This window comes from Trifolium pratense, linkage group LG7 (genome assembly GCF_020283565.1).
Source record: "Trifolium pratense cultivar HEN17-A07 linkage group LG7, ARS_RC_1.1, whole genome shotgun sequence".
NCBI lineage: Eukaryota > Viridiplantae > Streptophyta > Magnoliopsida > Fabales > Fabaceae > Trifolium > Trifolium pratense.
The window spans coordinates 45921878-45935631 of NC_060065.1; the positions used below are offsets into that span (position 1 = coordinate 45921878).

General features: G+C 33.2%; 1 protein-coding gene across 1 annotated transcript; it reads right to left on the minus strand.

Moving 5' to 3' along the window:
- Window positions 1–2874: 2874 nt before the first annotated feature.
- On the minus strand, window positions 2875–10199 carry LOC123896735. Its single transcript, XM_045947094.1, has 17 exons — window positions 8941–10199; window positions 8731–8817; window positions 8407–8611; window positions 8175–8313; window positions 7590–7829; window positions 7356–7437; window positions 7161–7273; window positions 6153–6319; window positions 5414–5624; window positions 5111–5165; window positions 4950–5006; window positions 4185–4871; window positions 3966–4030; window positions 3810–3866; window positions 3627–3720; window positions 3370–3510; window positions 2875–3291 (listed from the first exon to the last, which is right to left on the minus strand). Exons 1-17 carry the CDS (start codon window positions 9778–9780, stop codon window positions 3184–3186), a joined length of 3348 nt encoding a protein of 1115 aa, XP_045803050.1. The 5' UTR covers window positions 9781–10199; the 3' UTR covers window positions 2875–3183.
- Between the last annotated feature and the right edge of the window lie 3555 nt (window positions 10200–13754).

The following is a 13754-nucleotide window of genomic DNA, read 5'->3' on the forward strand; positions in this document are numbered from 1 at the left end:
TGGATATATATTCACTACCTTGTAAGATATGAACCAACACCTAACTAATTGAACCGGCCTTGTTGGCTAAATGTGCATCTTTTTTCGTATTAACATTTGTGATTTGGGTGAAAGTATAGAAGAATTTGAGATTTATTTGATATAAAAATAAAATTTTTAGTTTAGTGTATTACTTAGAGAATTGCTTGTGCAGCAAATTCATGATCAAATATGAGATCAATTATAATATATGAAAGATTCGATAAGAGAAATTTCTGAAAGAAATATCGTTATACCAAATAACTTATCTACTTCAATTATAAATTTATTTATAGTTAAACCTAATTAAACAAATACTAGCACAAGGAAAATAAAAGCTCTTAATCTCCAAGCAAAGTTATGCCTACTAAATATCAAATATGCATGTCTAACTACATTTCCACCACAACCCTAAGATGCAAAGTGAACAACCTAAGATTATTAGAAGGTCCAACTCCATTAGCGAGATCAGAACCAAATAAACTCTCATCGAAATCGAACAATTCATGAACTTCAGGCACGAGCCTTTGAGCTAGCTCCTCGCGTGATTCAGAGGGAAAATCTTGGTGGAACAAGATAGAATTCATCCAATCTTGACCTTCTTGAAAAAATCTTTTGCAACTCACATCTTGATAATTATGACGTAAGGTGTTAAGGCGCCAAACCGAGTTAGAATCAAGGGAACGCGAAATCATGTTGATGTGAAAATTTAATCGATCGGTAGGCTTGAGCTTTGGACGTTGCAGCTTTATATTGTAATTCATCCTTTGAAAGTGTTCATTCTCCACTTGGTATTGTGGATACAATCCAAAATAGTAACGAGCAGCTTCTGAGCATGCATGTTGAATAAAAAATAAGACGTAATATATAAAAATAAGTTGTTTGCATAAGTACGAAAATAAGTTAAATATAGAACTAAAACCTATACAATTTCTAACTTCATGTTATAGTTAATTCTGAAAACAAACTTAATTCTACTTTTAAACAAAGCATGCTAATTTTTGCTTATAAAATTTGAATTTTTATAAAACATACCTGATTGTGTAGAGGATGAGGAAGTCATGATTGTTTCTTTCATTTTTCTTCTAAATACTCCTTTATCTCGTAAACTTCTTTTGTGTTTTTCTCATATGAGTGAATGCAGCCCTATTTATACATGATGCAAATACGCTTTCTTACGTCTTGGAATTTCTTGGATAAGAAGAAAGTTTAGTTTGTTTTGTTTTTCGAAAAAATTAGTTTAGATTTAAATTTTATATATATCCTTTATGGTCAATCCTAAATATTGTTCAAATAAATTAAAAGATAATCAATTATATATCCTAAATTATAGTATCAAATTTGTTATCTTATTTCCATCAATTATTTCAAAACGAAATAGATCTTAATTACCTGAAGAAAAAAACAAAAAAGAACACTTATTTAGTCGTCTCAAATTTTTGACAGTCTAATTCGATTTCTAGCAAAAAAAAATCAAACTCTAATTAGGTACTGTTTGACCAAATTTTTTTTAGATGTAAAAGTTTTTTTAATCATAAAATTAGAAATAATAGCTTTTTAACTAAAATTCAAATTGTTTGGTAAATCTTTATTTTTTTATAAAAAAATTAAAATTTGTTGTTTTTTATTATAATAGGGTTAAAAGATATGTTTGATAATTATAACTTTTCTTAAAATATAGAAGCTGTTTTTTTTTTTTTTACTATTGCTTATAAATATTATTGTTTGGCCTAACTTCTTACTTTTAAGGAAAAAAAGCTAGGCCAAACGATACCTTAATCTATAATATTTTTATACTTGAGATAAATTAATTTCTAATTTGTTACTCCCTCCGTTTCAAATTACTTGTCGTTTTAGAAGAAAAAAAAATTGTTTCAAATTACTTGTCGTTTTGATAATTTAAGGTTATATTTTGTCTATTATATCCTCATGTAAATTCCATATATTTAGGAGTAGTTGTTGAAACCGTAAAAGATTTAATATATATTTGAAAAACTAAAGTTGCAAAGCTTGATAGGCCAGCCTGTTTATATTTAATTATTATTATTTATATTTTTTTTTGCCAAAGAAAAAATATATTATTATTTAATCATATTTGTTATTTTATTAACTTTTAATTATTGTAATCATTTTATTAGCTTTTTCTTAATGTTAAAAAAATTATAAAAATTTAAATATGAAATAGGCTTTTAAGGTCTGTTTAGCCTATTTAAAAAGATTATATAGAAACTTTTATGTAACACAGGCTTTTAAATAGGCTACAAGGTCAGGCCAGACTTTAAAAAGACTCAGGTCAGGCCAAAATAAATAACATTTAATAGGCCGTAGACCAGGCCTGAAAAAAAATTGTAGGTCAAACTCAGACCTATCAAGCCCTGAATCAATTGTCTTGGCAAGAAGTATGCTATAATCAAGAAATGTGACTTGATTCAATAGAAAAATTCTACTACTAAACTTTTAAGCTACTTGGGATTACTTGGATCCCGAGCAACAGCCTTTAACTTGTACTTGAATAAAAATAGTATATGAGAGGAAAGGAGAGGAAGGTCATAAACACTGAGGATGAGCTAATATCAAAGAAAAATTAAAGGATAGAAGGCGGAGAGGGATGAAGAGATTTTTTCAAGAAACATACACTAAAACCTTTCAAATACGAAAGGTTTACCTCGCCTCTGCCAAAATCTTGAGTATCGGTGATGCTTACTACAAGTAGACTGTTTTACAGGTATGCATATGAGAGATACGGCAACCAGCAACAACATTGTTTTGCAGAGCAAAAACATGCAGCTGAGGATCAGAACGCCAAGTTAAAAAATTATAGAATCAATCAACAACAAAGGGGTGCAATAAATAATGTTAAGCCAAAATCTTTAGATTCAAATCAGAATCACATTAAAACCGCTCGATGGCAGCTAATAAGTGAGTTAGTAACAACCAAAAATTAGGCTAGCTTCTCAACATCCCTTCTCCCATGTCCTAGTTTCCTCAATGTTCAATTCTAATCTCATTTAATTTCTCTACAAAAAATTGCATCAGTAAGAGGTTTTGTTTCTCTGTACACCAAAAAGGCAGGTCCACTCTGTATATACTGAATAAAAGTGTACCCTGCACCCATCAAAATAAACCCAAAACAAAGGCCATTTCATAAGATGGCCTCTAAAAACTTTACACAGTTTCCTCCTTAGAAGTACTTGGTAGTGCACAAACAGGCTTCTGTAGTATTGAGGTCCCTTGAAAGACCATCATACGATAAAATCTCTTATAATTGTTTATCTGTAGGAAAGACAACAGACGTTAGCATAACAAGTAACAAACAATTTAACCCTGAGACACGTAAAAAAAATTACACACCTCATCCTGCTCGAGCTTTGTAAACTTAAATTTATTAGTCCATATATATTTAGCTTCTTCAGCAGCCGGAAGGACAAGGTTTTTCACACTTAAAGATCGAAGTAGTCTCTCAATGCAAGAAAACAGGCACTGAAAGTAACCCTAAACAAACCAGTATGATTTCAGTTAAGAATATTTGCAGACACTCGCACAATCTTAAATTAATTGAATTTAAAAACAACAAATAATGGTATGTTAACAAAACTAAATCAAATAACCTGTCCTTGGTACTTGCCGTCTGTTGCCACCAAGGGAAGTTCTGCTACTTCTGGTCCAAAGACACGAAATACTCCAGCAGAAACAACAACTTGGCTGAAAAACAATTTGAAAAAAACTGGAATCAGGTTATGAAAGAAGCCGGTTATGCATTTAGATAATGTCATTCTATCGTCATTCCTTACTTGACAGTGAGCACTGCACAGTACATTCCAGCAAAATCTTGTCCATGGATGTTCTTTCTGTGGAAATCAACCCAACACAAGAAATCAAATTCATTAACATCCATTAATGTTACTACAAAAAATCAACTAGTGCAAAAAATAATAATTGATATTTACCCAAACAGCATTGCCGGAATGAAATCACGGCCAGAAGAAGAATCAACGATAGGATCAAATTGCTCCTGGAGACAAGACATTCCAACTCTTAAAGTTAGGCAAGCGAAGCATATATTAAATCTAAATGACAACCAACTCTCCACTTCATTCCGGAGTATTATCAATATAATAGATGAACAACAAATAACCTATATGGGGAAGAAACACAAATATACTCACATGGAAGATTGAAACAGCCTTTGAAAGCACTTGCCTATATTCATTAGACAATTGCTTATTTTCACCAGACGCAACTAACCTCCAGCTCAGAACCCTCCATTTAATGTCAGGACCAACACCAGTGTCTCCAACTTTCTCTTCAACACCAGTGTCTGCGCCTTTCTCTTCAACACCAGTGTCTATGCCTTTCTCTTCACCGCCAGTGTCTCCACCTTTCTCTTCGGCACCAGTGTCAGCACCTTTCTCTTCAGTGCCAGTGTCTCCACCCTTCTCTTCAGCGACAGAGTCTGCACCTTTCTCTTCCGCATCAGTGTCTGCACCTTTCTCTTCCGCGTCAGTGTCTGCACCCTTCTCTTCAGCAACAGTATCTGCACCCTTCTCTTCAGCAACAGTATCTGCACCCTTCTCTTCAGCGACAGAGTCGGCACTTTTCTCTTCAGCGACAGTGTCGGCACCCTTCTCTTCAGCGACAGTGTCTGCACACTTCTCTTCAGCGCCAGTGTCTGCACCCTTCTCTTCAGCGCCAGTGTCTGCACCTTTCTCTTTAGCGCCAGTGTCACGCTTCTTTTTTATCAAACTTATAATAGAATCCGGGAGACTATTCTCCCCAGAAGCGACCAAATTCACTAGAGAAGAATGAATATGATTACAACTTGTGCTGCAGAACCAATCCCCTTCAGGTAATTCCTGGAAAATGACATCAAGTCAACGAAAAGCAAACAAATTTCAATCATAAGTTAATAGAATTAGAAATTATGATGATACCTCTAAATTCTGCATGTTATTCTCCTTCAAACACCCAACATGAAATTCCCTCTCACACTGCAAGAACACATCAATCAGTGCTTCAAATAAACCTATGGTGATATTCATTAAAGCAATTGACAATTAAGGCTTGAAAGTCTATAATTCACGTAAAGCAATACCTGATCACAAATCATTACTGTTCGAGGACTAAATAATTTAGTGAAATCATGACCTCTGTAAATTATAACAAAAACATCAGCAAGCGGTATCACAAAGCTATAAGCAACTTAATAAAATAAAAGGCAAAGTTGAAGCAAAACAGAAGCAATACAAGAATCAAGTCCAGAAATATGTCACAAAGCATAGCATAAAAAACTTGCTGTGTACGTCAGATCAAATAAGAAACACATAGGAATATAAGATTATAAATGATATATCTATATTAAACATGAAACTCGTTGAAAAATATAATAGAGCATTACCCGCACAAGGCACATCCCCCATGGTCGACAGCTACACTTTTGACAATGCGAATGCATCTTCGGCTTATCTGTTCTAAAGGATCAACGCCTGCAATCCTTCCAGCTGCGAGAGCATTCACATTACGTTGCACATTACTCTCCATCTGGAAATTATTCTGGCAATATTTACAATACCAAGTACCACTTGGAATGCATGGAAGAGGAACACAATCTGAAGTTGACAACAAAACGCAATGTCAGCTTAAAAGTCAAGTTACAGAAAAACAAACGGGCATATGTAGTTGACCAGTGTTTGTTTAAATGACTTTTTGCACTTGTCATGGGCTAAAAGCTGTTCTCAATATTTTCCAGTTATGTTTCTATATCTTTTTTGGCTGGGTGCAGAGAGGTACTCTTACTGGACTGAATTATTAGCAAAAATTCCTACTTTGATGTACAAAAGAGAATACATGTACCTACTTGCCGGTAACTATAATGTTTATCTTCTCACACCAATAATAAATTAATTTAAGAGCATTTTTGAAATACAAACATTAAATGTGGATAAATTAGTGCACAATGCTTTTATTTAAGTACAGTAAATTTAAGCTCTTTGTTTATAACTGAGTCTGGAGGGAATACTAAACAATCAAGTTAGAAACTAAACCCAGTCAAAACAATTTTCTATACAAAATGAATAAAATCAACTAGCCATCAATTATCAATTAATTAATATATGATATAAGAAATTGATGTTAACCTATGTGAAAAGCCCTTGGGCATCCATCACAACACAAAAGATCCCCTCCATCTTGACATATGCTGCAAAGGTCATCATTATCACTGGCAGCAAATCTCCGATCTTTCGATATAGAGAGGGACAACTCATGTAGTGAGACTCCATTAGATGTATAAATGTGCAGGTAACTGCAATACAACTCAATGTTAAACAAGGAAGGAAATGAGGGTGAATTTCACAAAACACCACATATAAAGGTGCAAAATAACAAATCTCTAAATAGATTGTAAACCACTTTTTTGAGATAAGTGCAATTTAAAGGCATGCGCACACACGCATACACAGAGGCACATATATTATAAGAATCTATATGCATTAAGAATTCCATAATTAGTGGTTGTATTCCTCTTTCCTAATTTTGAATAAAATTTCGCTTTTCATTAAGTAATGGCACATGCCATTCTCATTTCTCAACTTGTAAAATCATCTTTGATAGGCCCTCTGCTGATGAAGTGGCCTTTGACAATCAAAAGAGGCCCAGTTTTTGGAGAATTTATATGAGGAAGAATAGAAAACTAGAAAAAGGTGGCAGGTGGAAGAGAGAAGGGAAAGAGTAATGGGTGAGTGGAAATTCTGTTGTAGAGGAGGTCGTGAGATGAGAGAGGCATGAAAAGTTGGTTTCTGTTTTAGGCAGAGAATTCCACATTCTCTAAGGAGCTCAGCTCTGTGGGTGGTTAGGGAGAGTAATCCCTGCAACTGTTCTATCTTTCCTTCAATTATATACGATTATTTCAAATATTTTTCATTGAATCCCTTTAAAGTTTCATTACTTGTTTTCTAGTTTTCTATCAATATTTATGTAGTTTTACTTTTACCGCAATTTAAAAATATCAATACAATGCACAAGGTATTTCATAGGCAAAGAAAAAGATAAAACTCGGCATATGATGAACAATTCCATGCAAAGCTTAGTTAGACAAGGCATATACACCCTACAGATCCAATAACAGAATTTAAACAAGAACTCACGGCTTGCGTCGAGATGCCCATCCAGCATGAGCTTCAAACTGAGAAGCACTAATCTCAGTATCGCAACAGGAACATTTAATTCCGTATCCCTGTTTGTGACCGACCAATAGTTTCTGACCACACCACAAAAGCAAAATCAGAAAAGATAAAAGTCATAAAACAAGGTAAAACAGAACCCATCTTAATAAAAGCAACCTTTCCATGAGAATAGTAAGCTACTTCAGTTCCATCTTCTAACACGTCCTCTTCAAATACCAACTTATGCAACCCTAGATCCCTATCAAAATATGTTCAAGAAAGATACCAAACTTTAAATTCCTGAAGAGACTAGAACGGCATGTGTAATGCATAATATATATAATAATATACATCTAAATCAGTAAATTTTAATTTTGGCAAATGTTTTAATTAAGTGCTTAAAAAACATACTTTCTAGTTATTTTTCCCCGACTCTTGCCACGAGATGCGCTCTGCTTCATCCTAGTGCTTAATCCCTTTGGAATCATCTGGGTGTTTGATGACTCTGGAACCGCCATCTCACTGTTCAACGAGTTTGGAACCACCATCTCAGTGTTTAATGACTTTGGAACTGCCATCTCATTGTTTAATGACTTTGGAACCGCCATCCCAGTGATTAATGACTCTGGAACTACTACTGTTTCTGGTGATCTGAAATAGTAGGATCACTCATCATATATACAATGATTCCAATGAATTTTGATAGATCACACAGCATGTACTATTTATGTGTATTCAAATACAAGCAAGCAATGTGCTTGTTTATAGCATTGTACACGTGACCATGTGCCCGAGCATAAAAAAGTGAAAGTGGCGTTAAATAAAACAGAGGAAGATAATGAGCCTTCTGATCATAGCATAGGTAAATACAGGGAGGATCTAAAATGCCCGACAAACATTATGCCAATCATAAAGTAAAGTACATACTTATATCTTAAATTCTTAGAATGTACCATGGTGCACCCAATATGTTCACATAACAAATAAATAAGATACCTGGGTTGAACTACTGGGGGAATACTTTTACTGCATGTTGCTGCTGTTTGAAGTTGGCTACTAGTTTGAGCCTCATTCAACTCCATGCATGAATTGCATACTAGTTTTGACACGCCGTTACTAGATTCAGAAATTGGCCCTGCAAACAATTGATCAAAATTACACGTTTAACCACCTCGATTCCAAATTACATAGTGTCACATCTAGGAAAGCAAACATATGCATATCAAACCTCTGCAATTGAAACAGATATTAGATTTCTGCAAAGTGAAATCACCAAGGACCAATTGGACAGCTTCGTCCAGCTTATCCAATGAAAAACCCAAACATGCATTCATGACATCACGAAGGGGTCTTCCATTCTCAAGGTAAGTATACTCCGGAGGACGTTTATTAGCACTACCAGCATGCAACTCAAAAACAGTCGGCGTGACAACCTACTCTCAACAAAAACACAAAATAGTAAAAAGCCACATTACTAACCTACAATACATTAAACCTACACAAACACACACACACATACACAAAATCAATAACTAATCTTCCTTTTACTTACCTTAGTCCCCTTACAACTCTCACAAAAGCACAAAACCCCGGCATCTCTAATCACTCCTGGCAAATCTTTTTCTCCAGGTTTACGCGCCTACACAAATCATTCACAAACAAACTCACATTTTACACTCACTTTTTTCATCAAAAAAACCCTAAACATCATTCACCAACAAAACCAAAAGTAAAAACAAAACAAAACAATTCAAAACAATACCTTCTGTCCCTTGACATATCTCACTTTCAACCCTTCAAGAATTCCAGTAGCCAAAAAATCCTTTAACTTGACAGGAAACTTCTTCAAACCAGACTTAGACAATTTCATCGGAGTCGGAGTTGACATAACCGGTAAAACATCAGTTTCCCTATTAACTACATTATCAACCATTCCAACAACATTATTATCCTTAGTTTCTTCATCTTTTTGTTTCAATGCTGATCTTGTAAACCTTCTCACTGGTTTCTCCAAAGTAACCTTCTTCCTTTTCCTAACACTAACACTAACATTAGCACCATCATCAAAAAGGGTATTATTTTTATCCTCTTTTTGTTCCTCTTTGGTTTCACAAATTTCCATCTCAATTTCATTCACAACTTTTTCTTTTTCTTCATTAGCACCATCATTTTTATCCTCTTTGGTTTCACAAATTTCCATTTCAATTTCATTCACAACTTTATCTTTTTCTTCATTCAAATTCTCATCAACCAAAAGGGTTTCATCATCATCAATCACAGTATCAACAACACTCTTAACAGATTCCAATTCACCAACCAAAACCCTAGGGTCATCATCACTAACAAGATCCACAACATCACTTTTAGCCTCTTCTTCACTCATTACACCCCCCACATCTTCTAAACCAGTTTTCCTTGCTTTTTTCCCAACCGGTATCTCCTGAACCGGTGCCTCATTCCGGTTCTTACTACCACCCCTTGTTCGACCCAATGAACAATCGATCTCAGATTGTGCCTTCATTGCAAATGCAAACTCTCTCTTCAAACCTGTTCTAACCCTAGAAAGAACCATAAACTCATCGGAATTTGTTCCTTTCGCCATAGAATGAAATTATACAAAAAACCCAAATAGAAAATATACAAAATCCCAAATTAATCGCTAAAATAATAATGAAAAGGATTCAATTTATATTTTTGGCGAAAATAAGAGAGAGATTAGGGTTTTTTTTATAAATCAAATAATGATGAGATATTAAGATATGAATTGAGAAATTGGAGATTTGATTTTGATATTGTGATGATGAATTTATGATTTGATTGATGGGTTTGTGTTGATTTTGTGAAAGTTTTCTGAAATGGTTGAAGAAAAAAAACAAGAGGGTGAAAATTTTGAAGAGAGAGAGGGGGGTGTATAATGAAATTATATATGTTTGATATGACGAAACTACCCCTTCTATGATGGCGATTCATTTTCTTTCTACTCAAGTTTTTTCAATTTATTTTTTGTCTTGTGTTTCGTGTAGTATTTTCTTGTTTCTCTATTCCTTATTTATATGCGTAATAAATTAATAATTTTTAGTACCCAAAAAATTTAAAATAGTAAACGTATGAGAATCATAATTTGAATAATAACTTTCTTGTGAAGTTGTGGGTAAACTAGATTCCTTGTACATGTACTCATGTAGTATCTAATCAAATAAAATGTTTTTTAAAATTGAGAGAGTGATAGTTCGGTTAATAGTATATTATTACATTTTCTTAAAAAAATACTATATAAATTATTACACTATTATGTACATATATAAAAATTGAAGTCTTTTTCTTGACGTAAAAAATTGAAGTTTGAATATGAGATTATCCACTTATATTTAATTTAAAAAGTAAATTTATAGTATGAAAAAAATCGAGAGATTTATTCCAGACACAAAAGAGCAGGGAATGTTTACAAAAATTTCAGACCAAATTTTTTTAGAATATGGTATTTTAAAGTATGATACATGTATATGTGTGTGTCAACAAATTCTTAAAATTGTTTAGAATAATAAATTTATTATTAATTGGTAGAAAGAAAATGAAAATTGGAATTTAGAATTTTTTGCCACGCCTAACACACGTGTGGGCTATTTTTCAAAACAAAAAAAAAAAACACGCGTGAGCTGGCATGGTAGGGTTTTCCGTTACTTCTTTACCTGATTTATGATTAAACTGGTTCTCATTGACCCGCAGCTGACCCGACTTATTATTGTGTTATAGGAAGAATTTCACAATAATTTTGTAGAGATTTTAATAGCGAAATAACAAGAGAATCCCCGTGAAAATTTATAGTATTATCAACCCAATTAAAAGAAATTCATGATTGAAATTTTAGGGTTCATTGCAGATCTGAAAAATAAACACATGGATTTCTCATCTTTCACTCAATAAAAAAAGTTGATTTTTAAGTATGATGTTCGTACAAAATCAATGAACAAAAGCCCTCAATATATTTTCAAGAATAACAATTTTAGTCGGATTAAAATGAACAAAAGATCTGATGGTTACACGTACTGGGAGAAAATAACAAATAATAATAGCCATAAAATGTACCCATTAAGCTCTGATATCCATCGTTGAATCTTGACAGATATACCAAAAATCGTATGCGCAATTATATGGTGTGAATAGGAAAATTATAAATTAGTAAATATCGTACCTTGTATGAATGATGGATCAATTGACGACGATTGAGCAATCTTTAGAAAAATCCTTGGGAGAATTTGTTAGGGCTTTCCACCTTTTAGTCTCTCACACTGATGCGCAGCTTTTGTTTCAATCAGTTCATGTTAACCTAATTAATGGAGTGGTTATGACTTATATAAGCAGTGACGAGTCTACATAGAACTCAGGGGTGCGCATGTACACCCTCAATTTTTAAAAAATCCACATATTTTGTCGTGTTTTTCTTTTTTTTTTTTGGAATAATTATTGTTTGCACCCGTTAAAAACAATTTGTCTCGACCTGCAAGAGCTAACCCTTTATTATACGCACAATTACCTCTTCTCTACTGTCACTGATGTGGGATTGATTCCATTTTTCAACTTATTTAGTGAAAAATTTCATTCATCGTGATCTTTTTCAATTTAATTACTACAAGAAACACCTTAAAAAGTTATTATACATTGTTTTAGCATTTAGCGATGCTTCCTCTCAAGGAGTAAGCATAAACAACTAAAGTCAAGCATAGTATGCTTCACATTTGATTGGATTTTAATTAAATTATTAGATTATATATACTCCATTTTTTATACAGGGGTATTTATGTCACGCAACTAAAAAGCCTATCACTTTCTCTTTAAAATAACAATTAAAGAAATATAAAATTTCATAAAATGACACTAAAAAATGAACGAAAAGAGTATTAGTCAAATTGTTTGCACCTAGAACCAGAGTTATGGCTCAGCCACACTAATATAAACTCATCAATTGAGGTAGGGATCATTCAAGGGTTAAGTCAAAGAAACAACCCATCACCAATAGTAGTTTCCAATTACAGACCAATACAACATCCATATATAGGGAATGTTTCAAGTCAAAAGAGTTTTTAATTATAACCATTCCATTAATTAAATTAAAGTGAACTGATTGAAACAAAAGTTGCAAGTCAGTGAGAGACTAAGAGGCAAAAAGTCCTAACAAATTCTTCCAAGACTTTTCTCAAGATTGCTTAATCGCTGAACTGATAGGGGCAATGATTGCCATTGAAACTGCAGCAAGCAAATGATGGAGTTATCTTTGGCTAGAATCATATTCTATGTTAGTTGTGCTTGCCTTCTCTTCTGCAAAAATTGTTTCTTAAGCTCTAAGGAACCGTTGGGACAATTGTTTAACTTTTCTCTCCAAGATGAACTTTTACGTTTCACATATTTATAGGGAGGGGAATCATTGTGCTAACAAATTAGCAAATATAGGTTTATCCTTGCATGGTCTCACTTGGTGGAATCATATTCCCCCACAGTTGCAAGGTGATTTTGTTAGAAACCGTCTTGATATGCCGTACTTTAGGTTTTCTTAATGCTTTACTTTTCTTGAGGGTCAGGTTCTTGAGGGTTAGGTTCTTAATGGGAAGAGATCAAATTACACTGGTGTAACATATGAGTAATGTTACACCGCTCAATAACGCTTTAACGAATACAAATTTTATAAAATACACCGTTTGATTGAAAGTTTATATCGTATAGATCATCTATGCTAAATTTTATAAGAATCTAAAATTGTTTGATATGTTATTGCGATAGATTAAGATTAGCGGTATTCAATAAAAACACATAAACCGTTAATCTTGATCGGTCTCGATAACATATCAAAACGATTTTAGATTTTTGTAAAATTTAACATGAATGATCTATACGATATAAGCTTTTAATCCAACGGTGAATTTTGTAAAATGTGTATTCATTAACGCATTATTAAGCGGTGTAACATTACTCAAATGTTACCCATGACTAATGTCTCTCTCTACAAACCCAAGGCTTTGTAACAGAAAAAGAAAAACAGAAAAACCCATGGCTCTGTAACAAGATTAGAAAACTCAATTTTGTAACTCAACATAGCTCCATATAAAACTAAGGACACACAATTCACTAGAATTCTTGAAATCTCAAAGATGATGGCATCATGAATTTCATTATTAGAGTCTTCCAAAATCAATTTGCCCCTAGCAGCAAAGATGAGGTTGAAAGAATTTAGTCTCTTGGAAAAAATTTGGCTAGTCAAACTCTGACTATTGACTACAAGTAAAGGTAGGAGATTTTCTATGTCACTCCTCAAATTGAATGTTGCATAATCACAGTCCTTATACTCTCCAAATGCTTTTAACCAATATTCTTTCAACATACTTCCAAGTGCAGTACCATTTAAATTATATAACTGACCGTGGTTATGTATCATAATAAAGTGTGATAAAGTGATATGTTCAAAGGGTTTAATAGTAAAATCACATAAATAAACTATTATTTAAAATAAATTAATATATCAGTATCCTAATACTTATACTTATTTTCTGTTACAGGATCCTTCATAATTTCAGGTTGGCAGAC